The sequence below is a fragment of the Columba livia genome, chromosome 20 (assembly GCF_036013475.1).
Source record: "Columba livia isolate bColLiv1 breed racing homer chromosome 20, bColLiv1.pat.W.v2, whole genome shotgun sequence".
NCBI classification, from domain to species: domain Eukaryota; kingdom Metazoa; phylum Chordata; class Aves; order Columbiformes; family Columbidae; genus Columba; species Columba livia.
The window spans coordinates 6,528,017-6,549,741 of NC_088621.1; the positions used below are offsets into that span (position 1 = coordinate 6,528,017).

Sequence of the window (21,725 nt, forward strand, 5' to 3'; positions counted from 1 at the left end):
CCGAAGGCTGGAGCAGCATCCCCGGCGATTCAGACCACGCTGGAAAATAAAACAGGAGCAGCACTGGCCCTACCAAAAACTACCAAAACACTGCTCAAAATCCCCTCTCGGGGGCATTTTTCATATGTTTATGCAGCTCCAGATTTTCACCTGGTCTGAAGGTGAAGGGTCTGAAGGGATTTTGTCTTCAGGTGGGATACAGTCACAAACTAAACCGCTACCTGCAGCCACAGGGGTTTATGGCTTTTCACTCCAGTATGAACTATGCTCCATTTTCTGCTTAATTTTATCAGATTTTCAAATGTGTTTGGAAGGATCCCCTGCTGCTTCATTCCAGGGGGTGCCTGTGCTACTTGTGTTGTCCATGAGCAAGTTTATTTTGCGTCCTTTTCCTCCTCAGTCTACTCACCAAATTTGAGTAGTGTTTGATTTTCCCTCGAAGGTTAAGAAAAGGCACATGTTAAGAGTATTATTTCCCTTGTAAAGTTAGGCACAGCAAAAATATAAGCCTTTTCGTTTTATGTGGCCATCCTCAATTTCATTCAAATATATTTTACGTGGGAAGGAGTGACCATTTCGACACATATTATTAAAAAAATAAGAACTGCTTAACATTTTTCAGACTGTAACGGTATCAAAAATACTCTCTGCCGATCAGTCTTGACGTACCACAAACTCAGGGTATAGTACAACCCAATCTTGCTCTTTAGACAAGAGCTTTGCTGAACAGTTAACAATCAGTCCAATGAAGAGTGCTCTGAGCATTGACTTGTTCAAACTACGCTTTTAGTATTCTAGTTTGGGATTTGCTTAACACAGTCCCTCGGAGTGAAGCTCTTTTGCTTCTCCTCTCTTTACATCTCCCCTAAGTTTACATTAAACCAGTTTTTTACTGGCGCAAAAGGTTGGGTGTGCTATTGCAGCACATTGTGCGGCTTCAGGGTCAGCCGGGTATGTAAAACCCCACACTGACTTTCTGCTGCCATTAACCTTCCCGCTTTCTGCTTAACATTACGCTCTACAGAAAAATCCAAACACGTCACCGAACGTACATGAACGCAACAACTTCCAGCGCATTTATCGCCTCCAATATAAGCAGCAGATAATTATTCTGAAAAAAATAAAAATCAAGCCTGTTTTTCTCTTCTATGACCTTTAACCTCAGAACATCAATCAAATACACTTTAAATCAAAGCCTTCTCTTAGCACGAAGAGCAATACAGGTCTGGAGAGTGTTGCTAAGCTGTAAATAATCAGACGCCGCGGAGTGAAGGAATGAAGCTCTTTTTATGCGAGAGAAACAAATTTTGATTTCTGCCTTTAGAAGTGATGCCCTAACGCTCATTTTGTGCTTCACTGATCGCTTGTTTTAAAAGAAGTTTGTGTTTCCTCAGCTAAATCATCCCCTGGATAAAGGACGCTCTATGCGGGCCGGGTTGAATTTTGCAAGGCTGAACTGTGATTATTTCTAAACAAAACTACTACGTGTAATGATGGGTATGTGGAAAGCCCAGGGAACTGGCCTGTTCCTCCTTCAAGCCCCGAGTAAGACACAGCCCCGCGGCCACTGTGTAATTTGTGACGGCAAGGACTAAGGGAAAGAGAAAATTTCCACTTCAGCCATCTTTCATTGTTATTGCTTTTAATTGTTTTGACAGGGCACATTAAAAAAATTCTTCTTTTTATCCTGTTATTTTATACTTCGCTTAGATGATGGGTGCTCTGAGCTACAAAACACATCATGCACATTATATAGTGAACTTAGAGCAAATCCGCTCACAACAGAGACCTGCGAAGTCTCCAATAAAAACGCACACACATACCTTTTTACACCCTAAGAGTCATTTAGCTTCGTGATGAGAAAATCCCCATGCAGCAGAAAGCAACACCATCTACGGTTCAAGCCCAGAAGGCTGCAGAGTTCGCAGCAAACTGAAAGCAAACCCTTGGCGCCAACCCCCCGGTTCACAAACACGTACATGCTGCAAAAGCACAAGATGTTTGCCTGTTCTGCTCGTACGGGGTGTAACCCACGCACAACACCAGCCCCGAGGCGGAAAAGCAGCACGCACAGCCCGGCACCCAAATTGTATCCGAATTTCACCTGGAAAAGCAGCTTTCGGGTACTTTTCGGGTCCCCCTGCGGAGCCCAGCTCGGCATCGCAGAACATACACGAGCGGCTTTTATAGGAAAACAGCCCCTGAACTCAAACCTGGCTTAGGTGCTGCCAGATCGGGATTGCAGATTTTCTATTTAAAGGCAGAATTGTTGATTTTTTGCCTACAAATCCACCTGTGGCATTGCGCACTAACTGCGCTGTAATAAAGACACAGCACAAAGTGAAACCGTTTCACCCGTTTCTCTGGATACTCTCATCTGGCATTCACACCAGGTCTCCACATTTTAATTTATACTTGAAAATTACAATGAAGTGAATGCGGTTCCTTTTTAAAAGAAAAATATTTAATTTTTAGTATTTTTAATGCTTAATATTTTTTTCTTTTAAATCTTTAGAAAAACACTATTATGAATATAATGCTTCTGCAAGGCGACCCTGCTCCTCCAAACACAACAGGGCTCCAATTTCTCATCGAGTGCTTGTAAGATTAAGAGCCTAAAAGCCAAGGGTGCTAACAGAATACACTGATTTTATAAAACCAGAGAGAATCTTGTACAGATGAAGCTGCTTCAATACACACCCAACCTTCCTTTACTTCCACACAAACATATTCACATTATTTTTTAAGGTAAGTTGTGACAACCTTGTTGATTAGTGCAATTCATGTGGCAACGTTCACTTTTCTCTAGCTCTCTACTGCATACTGAAAATAAGGCAATTAAATAAGAAAATTAATTCCATTAATTAAAAATGTTCAGCGTGATGATCTAAGTGAGAATAACAGCTGTATAAACGTACATAAAGCAAAATGTTTTCCTTGACGTGTGCTTTCCTTTAGGAAGGATAAATTTTGCAGCACAATCCACTGATAATGCTATTCTACCAGTATCATAAAGCTGGAGAGAGATATGGGAAGGTCTGTTTTATCTTTTAAACAGAAAATCCCTGATGTACATAGGAAAATTTACAAGTAGAATAGCACCCTTCCCACGAATTCCGTCCTGGTGAGCCTGAGCGAGAACTCTGCTCAAGTCAGGAAAGAAAATCATTAGACTTGGCTGAATCCATAAAGCATCGGAGCTGGAGTTTCAATACAGATCATTTTATAGTAAAATTAAAATAGAAGCCCTTTTTAATTATATAAAGTGTGCGCGTTATTACTGAGGAGAGGAATACACGCTTTCCTGAAGAACCATAAAATTGGCTGCCGGGAATTAGACTCCAGCTACAATTATTCTATGGTCCTATAAAGGATATTGAAAGTCTGATAAAATTGCACCCTTGTCATGGAACAGTGATGCTTAATGCTAAATAACCACTCCACAGCATTCCAGTCATAGCTTTCTCTAAACATCATCGTTCCCTTCTCACACCGAAAAGAAAACATAGCAGGGTTTGGGAGCTACAAGTATACCTAAATATTTGACATTCCAAACGGACAGGTCAAAAGATATGTAAAGCCACACAGAGGCAAAGTAACACAAGCGATAAATGAATACTGATGGTCTTTTTGAAAGGAAAGCCCTCCGTGGATGCATACCCGCCATAAAAGACTACACACGATGGGAAGGAAATTAAAAAACCAATAAATGAAGCAAGCCCCTAAGAGCACACGCCGAACTCAGCCCTCCCGCGTCGTGACCAGCGCCGCACATTCCCAGTTGCTGTTTTCTGTCTCTGTGCAGTCTGTGCTGAGCACGGTGAGGATCTGCGACGCCTGCACGGCCACGGGACACCGGCCGCACTTCTCCTTGCAACCTGCAGTTTGCTTTGAGCAGCACCCGTGTGCCTGGGTGCCCCTCCGGCTGCCATACAGTGCGGGACCAAACCCGGAGATGCTGCTGATGACACGGGCTCCATCGCACAGCCTGGACCGGCTGAGATTTCTACATGTAGTAAGGAAATCAAAAAAATATTCCTCTGACACACAACATAAGGCATGTGCAGGGGAAGGCTGACTAAGGGAGTGGAGCATCTCCCTTATGAGGAAAGGCTGAGGGAGCTGGGGCTCTGGAGCTGGACAAGAGGAGACTGAGGGGTGACCTCATTAATGTTTACAGATATCTAAAGGTTGAGTGTCAGGAGGATGGAGCCAGGCTCTTCTGGGTGACAACCAATGATAGGACAAGGGGTAATGGGTACAAACTGGCACTCAAAAGGTTTCACTTAAATTTGAGAAGAAACTTCTTCTCACTGAGGGTGGCAGAGCCTGGCCCAGGCTGCCCAGGGAGGTTGTGGAGTCTCCTTCTGTGCAGACATTCCAACCCGCCTGGACACCTTCCTGTGTAACCTCATCTGGGTGTTCCTGCTCCATGGGGGGATTGCACTGGATGAGCTTTCCAGGTCCCTTCCAATCCCTGACATTCTGGGATTCTGTGAGGGCTGGACAAGACAGACTGTGCAGTGTGGAGGAAGGAGTGTAAATTTTGCTTTTGCAAATGAAGGAAAGGAGAAAATTCTTTCTCCTACAAGGAATTACTGACAATGTCTCTCACAGGTGGGATATAGGTCTCGACTTCTCCATAAGGCTTCGGTCTGACTCTGCTGTTCAAATATTCATTATACGTCAAACCTTTTTTAAAGTATTTTGAATACAGAGAGATATATAATGTCAACATTTTATAAAAGTATAAGATCATGCACACACACTGTCACATGCCAGCAGCTCAGGCCAAGGTTTGGAAGTGGAGACTTGGACTCAGATAAATTCGAGGCTTTTGAATAAAATTTATGTTCAGAATTACACTAAACAGAAATGTGGTGTTGATTTACTTTTCAGTAAGGCTTCGTGTCTTTCAGAAGGTATGAAATTTTGTTCCTCTCCTTTAGAAATACAAATATTGCTGCTTCTGATGAAGCTTCAAGATGAATCCTTTTTTGTCAAAAACGTCTGAACCCTCTAATAAACAAATGACTGAAAATCACACAATATTGTCACAATATAAAATGATTCACACAAACATTAAAATGCAAATGCAATGAATGGTTTTAAGAGAAGTCATGAAACACGCCTCAGTTATAGTTCTTTCTATTAGAAACAATACTGGAGCGTATCGGTTTCAGAATAAAACCATTGCTCATATTTACGTTATCTAAAGATAGAAAAAATGCCCAGCAGCATTCACACAAACATAAAACATCTGTTTTACAAAATAAGGAGATAATTTGCTTACCTGGAACATCAATTAATCTCTTATAAACATTCAAGAAGGCTGCCTCTGCTTCTTTGCTTCTTTTACCCAATGCGTCAATCTAGAAGGGGTGATAAGAAAAGAAGCCTTTTAGACTTGTTCCAATACAGCTCTTACACTTGGAGCTCTAAAAATAAATGAATAGATTTCTTATAAAACTAGTTAAGACATAAAAAGAGGAACCCGAGTCTCCCGTGTACAGCTCCTATAGAAGCAGCCTTGTCAGAGTATTTCTGGTACATTTATACTGAATATAATTTAAAGACCCATTTCAGCACAATAGCAAGCATCAATATTTTTATGAACACTGCTGTCTATTGTGATTCTTTACTTTAAATCTTTATAAAAAGCAGGGTATTTGCCAGACAGCTTCTCTCCTCAACAACTGTTTTCCTTCCCCACTCAGAAGTTCCAACCCAACAATGGGGAACCAGGCGCACTCCTGATGTCACGCTTTGCCTTTATTGTGGAAAACGTATTTTTCTGTTATTTCCACTATGCCTATAAGAGGATGAAAAGATGTACTTGTTGGGCACACTGTGATACCTACCACTAAACAACTGTGAATCTCCTACATGCAAATAAGATTTCTAATGAAGATCCGGTACAGGCCCATGTGGCCCATCCCGCCTCACACTCATGAGCTCAAGCCAAGCTCCTCTGACCAACTTCTCTTCCTAGTTTGTAATACACACAACATTATTGTAATCTAAGAAACTGTCTGCCCAGGTGAGGGAAAACACTACCTCACACAATCTGTTATTTTCCCCTAAATCTGTATTTTCATCTAAAACGTCATTTTACAAGGAAAGGCAGCTTTACGAGTCTGAGAATAAAATACATATCCACAGTGGCTTTTTTGGGGTAAACATGTATTTTCCTAATGTGTTCAGTTCTGGGCCCCTCAGTTCAGGAAAGAGATTGAAGTGCTGGAGCGGGTCCAGAGAAGAGTAACAAGACTGGGGAAGGGACCTGAACACAAGAGCTATGGGAGAGGCTGAGGGAGCTGGGCTTGTTTAGTCTGGAGAAGAGGAGGCTTAGAGCTGAGCTCAGCACTCTCTAGAACTACCTGAAGGGCAGTTCTAGCCAGGTGGGGATTGGTCTCTTCTCCCAGGCAGTCAGCAATAGGACAAGGGGGCATGGGCTTCAACTCTGCCAGGGGAAATTTAGGCTGGATATTAGAAAGCAATTCTTTGCAGATAGAGTGGTCAGGCATTGGAATGGCTGCCCAGGGAGGTGCTGGACTCACCGGCCCTGGAGGTTTTGAAACTGAGATTGGACATGGCACTTAGTGCCATGATCTAGTCAATGGACTGGAGTTGGACCAAGGGCTGGACTGGATGATCTCTGAGGTCTTTTCCAACCCAGTTCATTCTGTGATTCTGTGATCTCCAGAACTACAAAGGCCTGTGTCAATTCTTCAGTGTATCTGAAAAGCGGTTAATATTATAAAACCATTTAAAGGTGCGCACGTCAACATGTACTAAAAAAAGGAAGGTCCTGTCTGAAAAACGTCCTTGAATTCTTTCATTATTGATTCGGTAGATAAGGCAGAAACAATGGCCACAGTTCAGTGTATTTCAGGAAAGTATCTGATATTTTCTGGGCCGGGGGGGTTGCTGCGGGCAGAGGAAGCGCAGGGTGGCAGGGGAGGAAGCGGCCGGGGAGGATGGAGATAAGCAGGAGGGTCAGCGCTGGTGCCACTTGTGTTTACTTCGTACAGAAACGACTTTGCAAAGGATTTTGGGAAAGAAAAAGGAAAAAAAAATTAAAAGCCTACAGTGTAGATGATTAAAATAATGGTGGGAGTCGGATGCGACGTGTATAGATTAGTCTGATGGCTGGTAAGTGACTTGTAGAGATCGTTGTGGAGAGGATTAAGGCCAGAAAAGCAAAGGACAAGGACAGTTGTAGAAATTGCACAATGCAGAATGTATAAACCAAGCAAAGGCTGGAGGGGGGGTCAAGGAGGGAATAAGGACACCAAAAGCATCTGCACGGCATCTGGCAGCAGAGATGAAATCTTGAGAGAGCCGGTGAGAGACTGGAAAGAGACAAGTTGCTTTAACACAATATAAGGCTGTATTTAGAGAAGCAAACCAAAGTTTTATTTTGCTTCCATCCCCCTGCAAAATTTGGATTAATTTATGTAGCTTGGTGGAGCTGTAGCTTAACTGAAACCTGACCTTATCACAAATTATTCTAATTTTTTAAAAAAAAGGTGTTGGAAAGATGATAAACAAGCAGCAAAAGCCCAAAATGACAGAGGATGTGGAGAGCAGATACAGATTCTCAAGAAATGCTGTTTGTACTTGTTTAGAGCTCGCCAAGAAAGGCTACGAAAGGCACTGGAATCTCGCAGGGCATATGACGTGCTGGGGAGCAAGGGATTGATGATTGCGAATAACCCGTTTATTAATTGGAATTCGAGCAATCACAGATGGACTGATGCTCATTAGGGAACGAGAACATGAGCAATTCAGTTAGGATTCTTTTTTCACACGCCAAGTATTTGAAATCAGAATATGGAACAAACCGCCGGAGAGGCGCTGGGTGGTGTAAATCGGGGCTGGGAAGGATGCGACGGGGCTTTAAGGGGCGAGAAAGAGGAGGCGGCCATGGGTGAGATGCTCCATGGGTACATGGACAGACCGGGAAGGCCACGGTAACCATATGTTCGACTGTTGGACTTCGGCGTTCCCACACACGATGTTCTCTCGCTGCTGCTCAGCAGAGTACAGCCAAATCTGAATTACTGTTATTAAAGACAATTAGCATTACAGAACGGATTCTGCACTGTATTTTGAAATATTAATTTGCCTCTTTCATGAAAACCAAAGGGTTTAAAATGCTTGCAATTCTGTGCAATAACAGGAGGGATTTGTTTTCCTATTACAATTTTTTCACATTTTAATAAATGGCATTTGTACTTATATTCTCCCTAAGCGTTACAAAAACTATGGTTTATTCACTCCTTATAGTGATTGAAGTATAAAACAGAACTGAAACGTCTAAGGACATCAGAGACTTTCTGACAGAAGCAGTTTGTAAATCACTGGAACTTTCACACCTTTTTTCCCCCTAAATTCAGAACCCAAATTCCAAACAATCTCACCAGGCAGAAAGACTGTTTTATCTTTCAGTTGGGCTTAAAAGAAAAAATAATAATAATTAAAAAAATAAATCTGTCTGGTTTAAAGTTCTATTTAAAAATGAGCACCACAACTATTTTATATCTTAAAATACAGGAAAAGCAGCATGACAACTTTAACTGGAATTAAAAAGCAATTCAGCAGGCCAGATTCCAGCTGCATAAGGGAAGAAGGAAATATGGGATGAAAAAGACATCAAAAATAGCAAAATGTAAATGAAGTCCAGAACCAGAGAAAACAGAGCACTGAAATGACATGGAAGTTACGTATTTGGAAGTTCACTGAAAATTTTTCAAGTCACAGTAAAATTGGTTCTTAAGCCAACGAGGATGAGCTGCAATCAGCTCACATTAAACCAGTTGTACTACGTTATAAAACTCTTGCTCAACATTTTGATTTGACTCTCAAAACTTCACGGACCCTGAAAGAAGTCAACTTATAATTACACCAGTGTAGTCTTGACATAAGCCTAGCTCCAAATCTTAATTTATCTAAACCAGGCCCCATTATGTCTTCTCTGACTAGAAAGAAACAGCAGTGACCTCTGTAGCCCCCACCACCCCCATAAACATATGTTCACTTTTAAGTTCTGGCATTCTATTTGTCTTGATAATACCGCTGGCGCTATACTGAGATAACAGCAATGAGACACCAGGAATCCTCCCTCCCTAGCACGCTTTTCATCTTTAAAATATCACCGGAGCTCTATGGAGGGAGCCGCAGTGAGAAGCGGTGTGAAGCAGCCCTCCCTTCAGCCGCCTTATTCTTCTACATCAAGTGCTTCTCATGAGTTGTCTGGGGTACCAGCTTCATCCTGGAGGATGAATGGCGCCCTTCCCCTCCAGCGTGATCTCTCTGCAACGTGCCCATCAAGACCTCCTTGATCTGCTCCCATTCCCCGCTGCTGGAATGACAGCTGGTTGCCCGATATTCTTCTCTTTAGTGACCAGTGACAGAACCAGAGGGAATGGCAGATGTGCCAGGGGAGGGTCAGTGGACACGAGGAAAAGGTTCTTCACCCAGAGGTGAACACTGAACAGGCTCCCCAGGGAGGTGTCACGGCCCCAACCTGACAGTGTTCAAGAAGAGACTGGACAAGGTCCTCAGACACACGGGGTGACCTGTGGGGTGTCCTGTGCGGGGACAGGAGTTGGACTCGATGAGCCTTGCGGGTCCTTCCAACCCAGGACATTCCACCATTCTATGATATAGCTGGCATGCTACCCCAGTAGAACAGACACCCTATTTTCAAAATGCTTGGTCAGAGCCTAATATCTACGACACCTGGCTAAAATCAAAATATCATCAATCAAATCAGCAGTTTTATCCCCGTATTTAGGTGAGCACCGTAAGTCTGGCAACCTGCGTGAGGGAAGATGCTGAATGCAGTTTTACCTCAACGTTGCCCCTTTCTGTTTCAGCTACGTCCAGTCAGGTCCAAAAAGATAAAAGCAAAGTCTGTGGCTTTATTTTGGAATCTATCGCTCTTTACGTACTAAGAAATTTCAGCAGTGAAGTCTCACGAATACTGCCCTACAAGTCACCAGGGCTCTGTACGGAGGTTGGCACAAGCGGCCCTGTCTCATGGGCTGCCGTCAGACAGGAGGCTGCACAACTGTGTTCCTGCATTGAAAGATCAAACAGTCAGATAAAGCTCTTCGCAAGGAAGCTGGAACTGCCAGATGCCGGCTCATTCTGCATCCACACTTCAGTTCTCTGAACTTACAGATATCAGCACATTAACACATTTGCAGACCATGAGAGCGGCACATGGCTGTGCTGCTCCTGACACATCGACTTGCATCATTAAGCACTGCTGTGTTTTTCTTTTGTTTTTAGACAACTCGGCATCCCAAAGACAACTCCTGAGCGAAGGGAGCCCATTGCTTTCTGTGCCTGCACGGCATTACTGACCTATCGGTCATTTACTTGCAGTGCAATTAACTGCGCATCCAGGGTCTCACACACAGCGTGCACAGAACTACGCTAAACAGGAATTCTGCAGTACTAACTCTCCTACTTATCCTCATTGCTCTTCACCTGTAATTCTCACTCTCATCAGCCACCTCAACACCAGAGATACATCTTTTACTGTCCTGCATCCAGATCTGGAAACTAACATACCAACTTAGAACAGAAGTTATTTTCCTGTTGTGATTTTTAATAAATAGATGCCTTAACAAGACACCCATCCCTCTTCATTTGCAAAGCTCCTTTATGCATCTTTTATCGTATTGTTTTGCATCAGAAAGTTTTTCCATTAGTCTTCAAAGACTTTTCCTCCTGAAATGTCATTAAGAATTGTAAGAAACATATCAAACCAAGGGAAGAGCGTGATAACAACTCATTAACGCACCATTATTTTAAGCTGTGCTATATTCTTGAATAGCTGCCTTGGAGTGGTGGTTATAGCAAGCGTTATTAATGCTATGGAATGGCATCAGTCTTTCTTTGAAGCCATTACAATAGAGCTTGGCTGTTCTTTCATATATAAGTCCATCAATTGCTAAGGTGGTGCCCACAACTGCTCTGCAACACAGACGGGGTGTGTGTGCAGCTGGCTTGATTTCCCTTTCCTAGTACTAACAGACACCTATATTAATAAAGAAAAATGTAACATTAATAAAAATACATAGCTCATCATCCCAGTTAATTTCCTTTGCAGCTGACAACAGAAAAAGTAAAAAACCCTATTTTTTTCTTCGCTCCAATTAAGAGATTTTTTAAGCAAAATGACTCCTTGGCAGGTGCTTAAAGCGTATGGTGTGTATTTTAGCTGCGCTATAAATTCTTTGACAAAAATAAGGACTTCACAGGGGGGACAATACCAATCTGTGTGCCGTGCATAGGTGCGCCAAGGGGAGAGCTTGGGAAGAGCCTCCCCAGCGTGTGGGTTTAAGCTCAAGTTAAGAAAGAGCTTTAAGAGGGACTCATAGAATCAGTCCGGTTGGAACAGACCCTCAGGATCATGGAGTCCAACCACACGCAGGTTTGCAGGAGTAAACACGCACTTTGCAACACTGCTGAGACAATACGTGAACCTCTGAGAAAAACAGGGTAGACTTAGCTTATTATTTTCAATTCTGCTTCTCTACACCTTGAACCCTCAAAACTTTTTCCCTTCATGCCCAGATAAATCCTGATTTTCCCAAACAAACACCGCTGCCACCCCCTGTGGAAAGCCCAGCTCCCTTGTTCTCACAGGACAGCTTCTTTTCCAATCTTTGACCTTCCTTCCCAGTCCAACAGCCCAGTCCAACGCGTGCCTCAAGACACTGACAGCAGAATGGCGCCTTTGTTTAAACGGCTTTTACTCTTTGCCGCCCTGCCCTCAGACCACGGCCACAGCGTGTCCGCTCTCATTGCTGAACCTGTCCCGGATCCTTCGGTAACCCGTGTCTCCCTCCTCACACCTCCCTGCGTTTCAGAGCCGCGTTTCTTGGCTCCTGCTCTCACGCGACTCCAAATCCATCCGTGGGGCAGGCACTGAAGGGAGCAGCTCTGCTCCTGCCTCGGGCTCCGGCTTCTCTTGCACCAGATCCGGCGATTGTGTCGTTGTAGCGTAATTCAGTTCACTGCTCAATGGAAAACTAAGCAAGGGAGGAGAGGGAGAGTTAATTTTCCATCATGCCAGCAAACTGAGCTGACTCATCCTGTGCATGTGCATCAGAACGAGGGACGAGGTGGGTAACCAGGGCTGGGACAAGGACACTTGTATAGCATGAGACCGGAGCGTCCAGATGTGCGTAGCAAAAGGACGGTCACAGTGCCAAATGTTACAAAAAATCCCTTCCATAAGTATCCTATCAAACAGTCTTTATAGCACAAAACTGTATTAACTTTGTCAATATATATATTAGTTTACATTATACAGCGTAATGTAATGAGGTAGCAGAATTTTACTGGAGGCTTTGGTATTGTTCATGCTTAAGTAAAACAAACTAAAGGGAAAGCCTGGCCCTGGAAATAAGGACATTGCTACGTGGAAGCTCGGTGCTGCCCATGAAGGGTAAAGGACACCCCCAAACAACCAAGATAACACCAGCATCCAAGCCCCTCTAACACATCATTTAAACCTCGCAGAGTTTTCTAGTGTCAAAGGTACGTAACTGTGGCAAGGCTGACTCCAGGATCAATGGACAAGCAGCAAAAATGCTGCAGAAATGTAGTAAATTGCAAAGTTTTCCTCTGATTAGTTATCAGTTGCGTGGGTGTTCGTGATGGGTCAAATCGTGCTGTACCTGAGCGTTTGAAAGGTGTAAGACCCACACGTTAAACTACACTTGGGGTGCCCAGTTTGGCTGGGACACCTCATGGGCATGAATAATTATCTACCCTTGTAATTCTGTACTTTGCACCCCAGCCTCCCTCCTCGGTCTGTATGGGCCAGTCACTAATTTTTGTAACACACAAAAAAGGAAAAAGACATAGTAGGAAGTAAGAAAAATACGATCTCCAAACAGGGGATGTGTAGATCCCCCAAAACTGAAAGAACAGCTTCTCCTCCTGCCTCTATGAATGCTGACCTGGAACCCGTGATGGCTCTTCTCCCTTATGGATGAACCAAATGTGTGTGTTTCAAAAATGAGGGCAAAAGAATTCTTCCAGGAATGACTCATTAACTGCCTTGTGCAAAATCCACCTGCCCATAAATACCAAAATGTAAGCTTCTGCTAATATTTTACACTGAGCTTACCTTCTTGCTTTTCCCTTACCGCAAAACTAAACCAGACACCGGCTTGTATAGAGCCTCATAGTAATTTTGTAATAAATACAGGAATAATTCCATATTTGGAGAAACAGGGACTGGGTTACAATGGCACTGGGCAGAATTCGGCGCCTGGCACAGCCCTCCCGTCCCCGTTCCTTCCAGTACACTTCAAGCTCTCTTTCTTGAAAAGGATGAGAAGCTCCTCCTGACACTGTGAACTCAAACAGTGCTGCCTGTCTGAATTTTGCATAAATAGCTTCCCAGCACTGCGAGCATTTCACCCAAACGCGTGGCAGCGGCATAGCGGCCTTAATATAGACAGCCCACCAGCTGCCAACAGAAACTTCAGCACTTTGTCAGTTATATAAAAATAAAAGGATTTGGGGCTGATCCTCCTCAAAGTTACCCTGGTAGTAACTGCGATCTCAGTAGAACTTGCCCGCACACAGGGTGAACCTGGAAGAGCTTCAGAAAGGGGCACAGTGCCTACTGCTTGATTTTGGTGGTGGATGTTGCATTTGGGATCTTGCCCATTATCTCAATAGCAGAGGTTTGTCCAGGAAGGTATCAATATAGAAGGAGAGATACCTATAGGAGAGGCTCTGGCTGTATCTGAGAGTTTCTACATCCCTGGCCATCAGCCCAGAGTTCAGCGTCTCCTCTCTCGGAGCCGCGACACGCTCATCAGGGAGAACACGTCTGCCCCTGAGATGCTGAAGTATATTTAAATCACCTTCCTCAGGAAAGATGTTGTTTAAACTGCAATCAAGCCAGCCAAAAATAAATAAATAATCGTTTACACACTTGTGTAAACAAGGAAATGAAACACTGCTGAGCTGCTGCCACCCCAAACCACGCTGTGCGCCCCCCCGAACCCACCGGCGCGGGGAAACAGAAGGGAGGCGAAGCGCAAACCCGGCCCCGCGCTCCCGTTACACAAAGGAAATGACCCACCGCCCACACCCCATAGGGTGGACGTTAAAAGAAAACAATTACCCTCGAAAAATATTAGATTTGCTCCATTTTGTTACGCGGCGTGGTTTAATGGGACTTTCGTTGAAAAGCAGGAAAGCTCTGGGCCTAAATCAGCACGGCGCGGGCCCCGAATTTTGATGTATGCTGTTGACTTCCCCAACACGGAGCAATTTGTAATAGCTTTGCCACGCTGTTGTTTTCAAAGCTCCTGCTACATCACAAGCATTTATTTCTGACCACAAAATTACATTTATTCAACAGAAAGCAGCCCAGGGTCTTTAAGAGGTTAACTTCTGGAGTGCTTGGCTGCTCTCCAGCCTCTGTACTAGAATCAGCGCTAACGCAACAGCACCCAGGCCAGCCGTGATTAATAGAGTGCTGAATACGCTGCTTTCCACATACACACACTTTTCATTCCCTTGCTTCCATAGATCACGGACTTATCCTCAAAATATCTGACTGAAATTGAATTTGGCTTCTCTCTCAACCGTTCATTTCCTATGTTATGCAAGGTTATATCCTTTTCTGCATGAGCAGAACCAAACCAGCTGCAGCTTTTGAGAGGAAAATGTGTTTTCAATTATGAAGCTGGCCTGAATATCGAACCGCAGTTCTGCTGCTACTCTAATTGAGCCATCATGGAGTGAACCTGCAGGAAAGAAATTGTATTAATTAGGTTTGTAAATTTAACGTAAGGAAATTAAAGGGGATTATAAAAAAAATAGTATCGGCTCAGGAATACTCCTTCAAAATGCAGAAGGAAAAGTAGGTCTAAAGGTGTTTAGGCACACACGTTATTGGAGCGCGTCTTCAAAGGCACCATTAGCAGTTCCAGCACAACGAACTGAGCTCCCGCTTCTGTTGTCTGCATATGGAACATTATTAAATTACTCTGCTGACCAATTTAATAGCTTAAAGAGCAATTCAGCTAAGCGGGGAGCCAGAACGGTCTCATTGGAATGGCAATACCGCTAAAGTACGCGCTTTGCGAGAAGAATACGAGAACCAGTTTTCGCAGAAAGAAAGTCCAGTGTGTTGTTTTGGAGTACGTGCCTTCCAGGTTCTCCAAATGAGGGATTATTGCATTATGGTTGGACAGGACTGTTATACCACATGAAAAGAATGCTAATGACCTCAGGAAATCCTTCCCCAGCCTTAAAATACCTATTTGCTGACTTCACAAATACGGATTCCAACATTAGATTTCCATACCACAACTGTATAGTTCTGTAAATTAATATAGCCCAAGAACATAACTTTTTTTTTAAATATTTAACGCACAAATATCCTTCCAGTGCTGTAAACATGGCCATGCACAACAATCTACCTGGAACACAGCTTATTTAGGTGGTTGCTTGAAGGAATTCCTTGCCAACTTGCAGATGATATACAATCGCTTTATTGTTGAATGATAAAGCTCTTTAGCCTTTGCTGATTCTGTCGTGTATGTAGCCCAGCATATGGTAAGGAAACCATTAATAACTTGCATCGTCAGGTCAATGGTAAGCAACACAAACAAAAAAAATAGATTTAATATTGAAAAACCCAGGAATTTCACACGTCCTAAATGAGTGAGTTCTAACTGTCTTGCTCACAATAGCATCTTCACAGCATCCAGACCTTAAATCTTCCCGGAGAGTTGGGAAGCTACCCACAAAAATCAAAAGAGCAATACCAGCATCTTTGAATCAGACACAACGTTCTGCTCGTTTATAACAAAGAACCAAACAACCGAAACAACCTGCATTCAAATATCCATTAAAACCCTAAGTAAGGAAAAGGTACCATAATAAAATTATACCACAGTGATGAATGAACAGGGTCTCAACATTGAACTGGGAATGCATTTTAAAATTTGTAGCATGCTAAATTCCATTTCATAATGCTTTTAACTGTCATAAAAAATCCAGTTTCTTAAAGCACCGAGATCTATACAAAAAAAGTTATTTCCAACTAGTAATGGAAACCTCATATTTGATAACCGGAACAGTTTTCATCTGAATGAACAAGATAAATATCCGTGGAATATGGAATGTTCTAGTTTGGAGGGTTTATTTATAAATTCATATTATACAATGGGAAGGGGAGGGAAAGTATCAACATCCATGCTCAAACTGCAGAGAAAAACTGGCTGAAGCGACCTGTGGATTTATTGCAAAAGGGAACCAGCCGCAGGTTTACAAGCAGCCGTCCCGCAAAGCGTGCTCGGGAGGACACTCAACATGCGAGCCGCAGTTCACCTCTCTCCAAGTCACGTCAGGCTCACCCAGGGCGCAGTTCAAGGGCAGTTTAAGTCAGGCTCAGCTGGCACAGCCGCACTCCTCGGCCTTGGCTTTGCTCTCCCGGCCTCTCCCCGGCAGGAGCAGCGAACCCACCTGGCACAGAACTCTGCCAGCAACGCAGGTGGGGAGCCAGTCCCAAGGCAACACCCGTGGAAAGCAGGAAAACATCTCTTTTCACTGCTTCTCTGCTTTATTTACTTACTCCTGTTATTGTTATTTTAAAAAATATCCCAGTCTGGGCCTGTGTAGTAGAAGTGGGGAATCTCTTAGGAGCAGATCATTCCTGTTCCTCCTCCTGCTCACATCCCAAACACTGTGTGACCACAAGGTCCCTCTGCCACCCATCCCGGGACAGCGGGTGTCACCCAACAGGGACCAGTCCTGCCCGTGTGGAATAATCCTATGGAGCTCAGGGGTTATATTGCTCGCTGTGGATGCAAAATGCAGAAAAGCCTATAACGCTTAACACGGCTTGTTCCTGAGCCACCTGGAACATTCACCTTGTGATCATAAAGTCAGTCTTAACAATAAACAGAGACCAAAACTACATAGCGAACAATAAAATATAACTTAACAGAACAGGCTAATAATTCTTGGTTTGTCTTAGTTTGATTTGTCTCCAAAGCAAGATACAGTAATTACCCATATAATCAAGTATCACAATTTGCAGTTTAACGTTCTGCATCTATATAGGCAGTTATGATTAGGTCAGGGTTTTTTAGGCTTCTAAAATCCGGCCCAGATTAGGGAGACTGGAATCACTGGCTAAGAGATTCAGCACCACAACCTTGTGATGTGTTTGTGCTTCATTTACGCAAAAGGGGATTTCTGCCAACAAACAACTACTCTTGTCATCCGTGAGGTTGAACTGACACCAACATAAACTTCACTTATACATTAGTGAAGAAAAACTAGAGGAGTGTGTGTGAGCTGCACCGAGGCAACAGTGACCCCTCTCCAACAGCCGAGATCTAATGGGAGAATCTTCCTCCAGTGCAGCCCAATTTGGATTTATGATTCTTACTGGATCCTCAGTCATTCCCTTCACTAAAAAACAGTGCTGAAAGCACACAGACACTTTTCAGTCAGTGCACTGCAAGCTTGAAACTGAAGTGAAGAGGTTTTAAGAGCACTGCAATGCACTCGGAGCAATCGTAAAGTGTAAATCTCCACTGGCAAACAGGCTCGCACAAGTCATTCTTTGTTCTCACAAATTACTGTTAGATATATCAAGGACAAAGCTGTCCTGTCTATTTGTTTATTTCTAGCAATACTTGGGAAATTGAGTTGTAAAATAAAGAATATCGTACTGCTTTTAACATGAGGAATTATTGCCTGTTTGGGATACATATTTAGCGGGATGTACAAGGAATCAGAAATGCAGCCCTCACTACAGATAATGGGAATTGTGCACTTAATTCCCTGTGCAGACTCCTGAAAACAAATTCCCGAATTTCTCTGTGCTCTGATGTGAACTGCAACAGCATAAAATCAGCCAACAACCTATAGATTGAGAAAGCACAAAAGCGTTTTGCTGCTTTAACACAGCCGGCTTCAAGAGGAGAGCTCTACAACACGTAACAGAGGGAGAGCTAAACCTGCATCTACCACCCCGCGCAGGCACTGATCTTTATGAGGAGAAATACAAACTCAGAACAACAGCTCCCATCTTGCCCAAGCTCTCACCTGAGATGAGCTACAGCCACAGCTAAAACGTAACATCCTGTAATTGGACCAGCTGCCTTTTGCTACAGAAATTCTTCAAAACAACAACAGTTGGCTTTTCAACTTGTGATCGCTCTTGCCGTGTGGTTCTTAGCGGAGCGGTGTGAAGAGAAATCAAAGAGCCAGAGCTGTTAACACTTTCTGTTGGGTTTCCAAACACCTGCCAACTTAAGGTTTTCCGTCGAGCCCTCTAGAACACAAAGTTTTGCAGCTGAAAAGGTTTACAGCGAAAGCTATTTGTAGCATCTTCCTATTTTTGCACGCGTGCATTATACTGCAGTCATTAGGCGTTGGAACCGCGGAGGCAGAGCTGAGTCGCTGCAAGGGGACGCTGAGCACAGAGTGATTTGACCGGTTTAACTCGTCCGGCGCGAATCCAGCGTATCGCACACGTACCCTGGTGTCACGGAGGCACCCCGAGGTTCATTTAAGGGACAACAGGGTCCAAAACAACTTCTATTAAACCGGTGAGAAACAGGGTTTTAGCACTCCAAAAGTGACTTAAATACAGGTTCAGGTATCACTTGAGGAAAATTATTAAGGGGCAGCAACTAATAATTCAGGAGTTCCACAGTGCGCATACACATGGCTTCACCAAAACAATGCCGGAGCCGTCCCTGAGTCCGGGGAGAGTCCACACCTGCCTGAACATGGTGTGGGGTTATTTCAAAGGGATACACGTACTCGTAGTGAGTACGGAAAGTGTACACTTGCAATCCTGCGAGGGTAAATTTATAATACACTCGCAATCCTGCGAGGGTTAATACACATGCAAATGTGCACGGAATATTACACGTGCTTATGTGGAAGCACGGGAGGGAAATACACTCACAATTCTGCGAGGAAATAGTTTATACACGTGCTCGTATTGAGCACGGAAAGTTACACGTGCAAATGTGCACGGAAAGTATAAATACACGTGAAGCGATACTGAAAGCGGCACGAGAAGGACGAGCTCTTACCTCTCCCTGGAAACTCTTCAGTAACGGAGCTACCTGTTTGCGCAGGTCCTGGAAGACACAAGCAAGACATTTCATCAGAAAAACGGGAAAGGCCAAGCCATTGTCAAGTTTTTCCTAATGCTATTTTCAGTTCTGAAACGCTACTTTAATCCTGATGGCATTTTATGGGAGATTTGCTTAAAATAAAAATAAGCCTGGAATTCATTTTGAACGAGTCTGCGTTTCCAGATTGACATATACCTGTATCTGTTGCAAACAGTATTAATTAACAAAACTGTAGTGATGTTGGGCAAGCACTGAATGCTTTCAATCTCATAATTCAGCTGAAACACTAATGTGATTAGAGGTAAATGCCTCTATCTGCCTAAACAGCAGCTACACCTCTGAACTTACGCCGCAGAAATTCCCACAAATGGAAGGCAGAGGTTTAGAAGGATTACTCTGGACCATCATTTCAACTAAAAGCGTTGCCATTTTCCGAAAGGTCTGTTTTATTTACTCTTTTCTCAAGAGTGCTCTGACTCAAGGTTTCTTCTGCAGAATTACACCACGCTTAGTGCTAGAAGATTCATTAGGACACTACCCACAGAACCACTCTCAAAGTTTATAGCACATTTTTACTTAGCAACCAAGGGAACTTAGGACAACAAAGGTGTACCTATCTTGCATAAAATTCTCAGTGGTTCCACTTTTAAGCTGGTTTGGGTCTAATTCACCTAGAAATTCTCAGAATTCCCATTCTACGCATGCCTGAAGAGTAAAATCCTGTAACTCTGCAGAGGTCACTGTATTATTCATGCACAGCCAAGACGCTGGGCTCCTATTTTTTCTTTTCCAATGTATTTACTTTTACATCTAGAGTCAGCACCATATTGGACATGAAACCACTCACCAAACCACCCTCAGCCCCAGATTTGACCTGATTTTCCTGAAGGAACAGTAGGCTCTTGAGAAAAGTGACTTTTGCCACTGAAATGACAAGTCGTGCAGAGAGCTGGAGCATCAGGAGTTCTCTGGCGCCCTGAGAAATGGCTTAGGGGGCCAAACACAAAGGAAGCCATCAAAGGCAAATCAGCAGCCAAATTTCACTTCTTACACGGTTATTGCACGAGCAGAGTCAATCCCTATCAAGATGAGGATAACGTTGCAGCTTTATAAGCTCCCTCTTTGGCGCCAAACCAAACGACGCTTCTGTTCTCAGAGCAAGTCAAGTTACCTAAATGTTTCCTGATATTTTCTGCTATTTTAGGGCAGAAAAAGGGTAGATACTGTCCCTGTATATCATGAGTATCTACAAATTGCGCCTCTACCAAAGCAAACCGGCAGGTTGAGCAGGTTTTCCCCGCTTCTGACTGTTCTGGGAGACCAAAGGGCTGCACGTTTTGTAACATTCTCTTTGTAACCTGATGATGATGATAATGAAGAAAGTAAAAATAACCATCCACAGTAAAATAAATGCCCACATTCAGGGCCAAAATCTGACATGGTAGGTTTTAAAGCAGAGCAAAACTACAAACACGAGACGTTAGACTTACAGTCAGGATACTGGCGCCCTTTTGAACTTTATAAAATGGGGGGAGATTGTAACACCCAAGCAAAGCAACATTTCTTTAAATTAAAAAATCATGCTGATCCTGATTTAGACAGCAGCCTTTGTGGCTGGTAAAACTGTTTTTAAGACATTTAATGACAGAGGAGAATGCAGCTGCAAGTGACTCAGTCCCATTGCAAGCGATGGGTTATCCCAGGGTAATCAATCCGGGCGATCCTGGGACACGCTGATCAGCAGAGCACACAGTTTAACAGGGAAAACGCTTGGACAACTTGAAACCTTAGCAATAACTTCAAATCTGTTGCTGCCGAACAACAGAGACAGAGCATCCCAACTCCATTGTCTTCACAGAGCAAACGGCCTAACAAAAGGCACTGAAAGGGATTTGCTCAAGCTTTTCAAATGCAACCCAATACGCGTGCAGGCAAGTGGATGAACGGCACACGCCATCACAAAAGGCATAAACACCTTCACAACATTTCTGGTTTTCTTCCCTTTCTTCCTCCCCTTCTTGGAAAGAGTTTATAGGCTACTTTTGTAATTCTTGCCTTAACTAAACAGCATCAAAACGTCAGACAGCTCGCAACACAAGGGAAGTAAAAATAAACAGGCAGAAGTCAGGAATCCATATGCCTCGAGTCACTGGCTAAAACTCTGCTGCCGAGATTTATTTTTGGCAGTTTGGAAAAATTCCTTTGTCTCAAAATATGACAGTAACATCAGATAGAATATTACCATCTTTGCACTAAACTGAACAGAAAGACGGACATTCGGTTCAGACCTGGGGGAATCTGTAACGCTGGTTAGCAAGGACACGGTGTGATTTATTATCTGTTTAAAGCGTAGTGGCCTTTACTGCCTGGGCTGTGATCAAAACAGGAAAAGCAACCAACTCCAGCACTCCCATACAGCTGGGAAACCACGGTGATCCAGCAGAACAGATAAAAGGGTACATGTAACTCCACATTAAAACAAATGATAATTTATCAACACACTGAAATATTCAAGTACTCCTATACAATCGCATTATTACCCTCTTTTTCCATGCCATCTAA

General features: G+C 43.5%; 1 protein-coding gene across 17 annotated transcripts in view; it reads right to left on the reverse strand.

Annotated features, from left to right (window-relative positions):
* Positions 1–21,725, reverse strand: part of CUX1 (cut like homeobox 1) — a 263,714-nt gene that overhangs the window by 141,573 nt on the left and 100,416 nt on the right. For all 17 annotated transcript variants that reach the window (XM_065037091.1, XM_065037092.1, XM_065037085.1 and 14 more), the window contains exons 3-4: positions 19,119–19,166; positions 5,294–5,372 (exon numbers count right to left, since the gene is read on the reverse strand). In XM_065037091.1, coding sequence (XP_064893163.1) covers positions 5,294–5,372; positions 19,119–19,166 — 127 coding nt within the window. The remainder of the gene's footprint in view (positions 1–5,293; positions 5,373–19,118; positions 19,167–21,725) is intronic.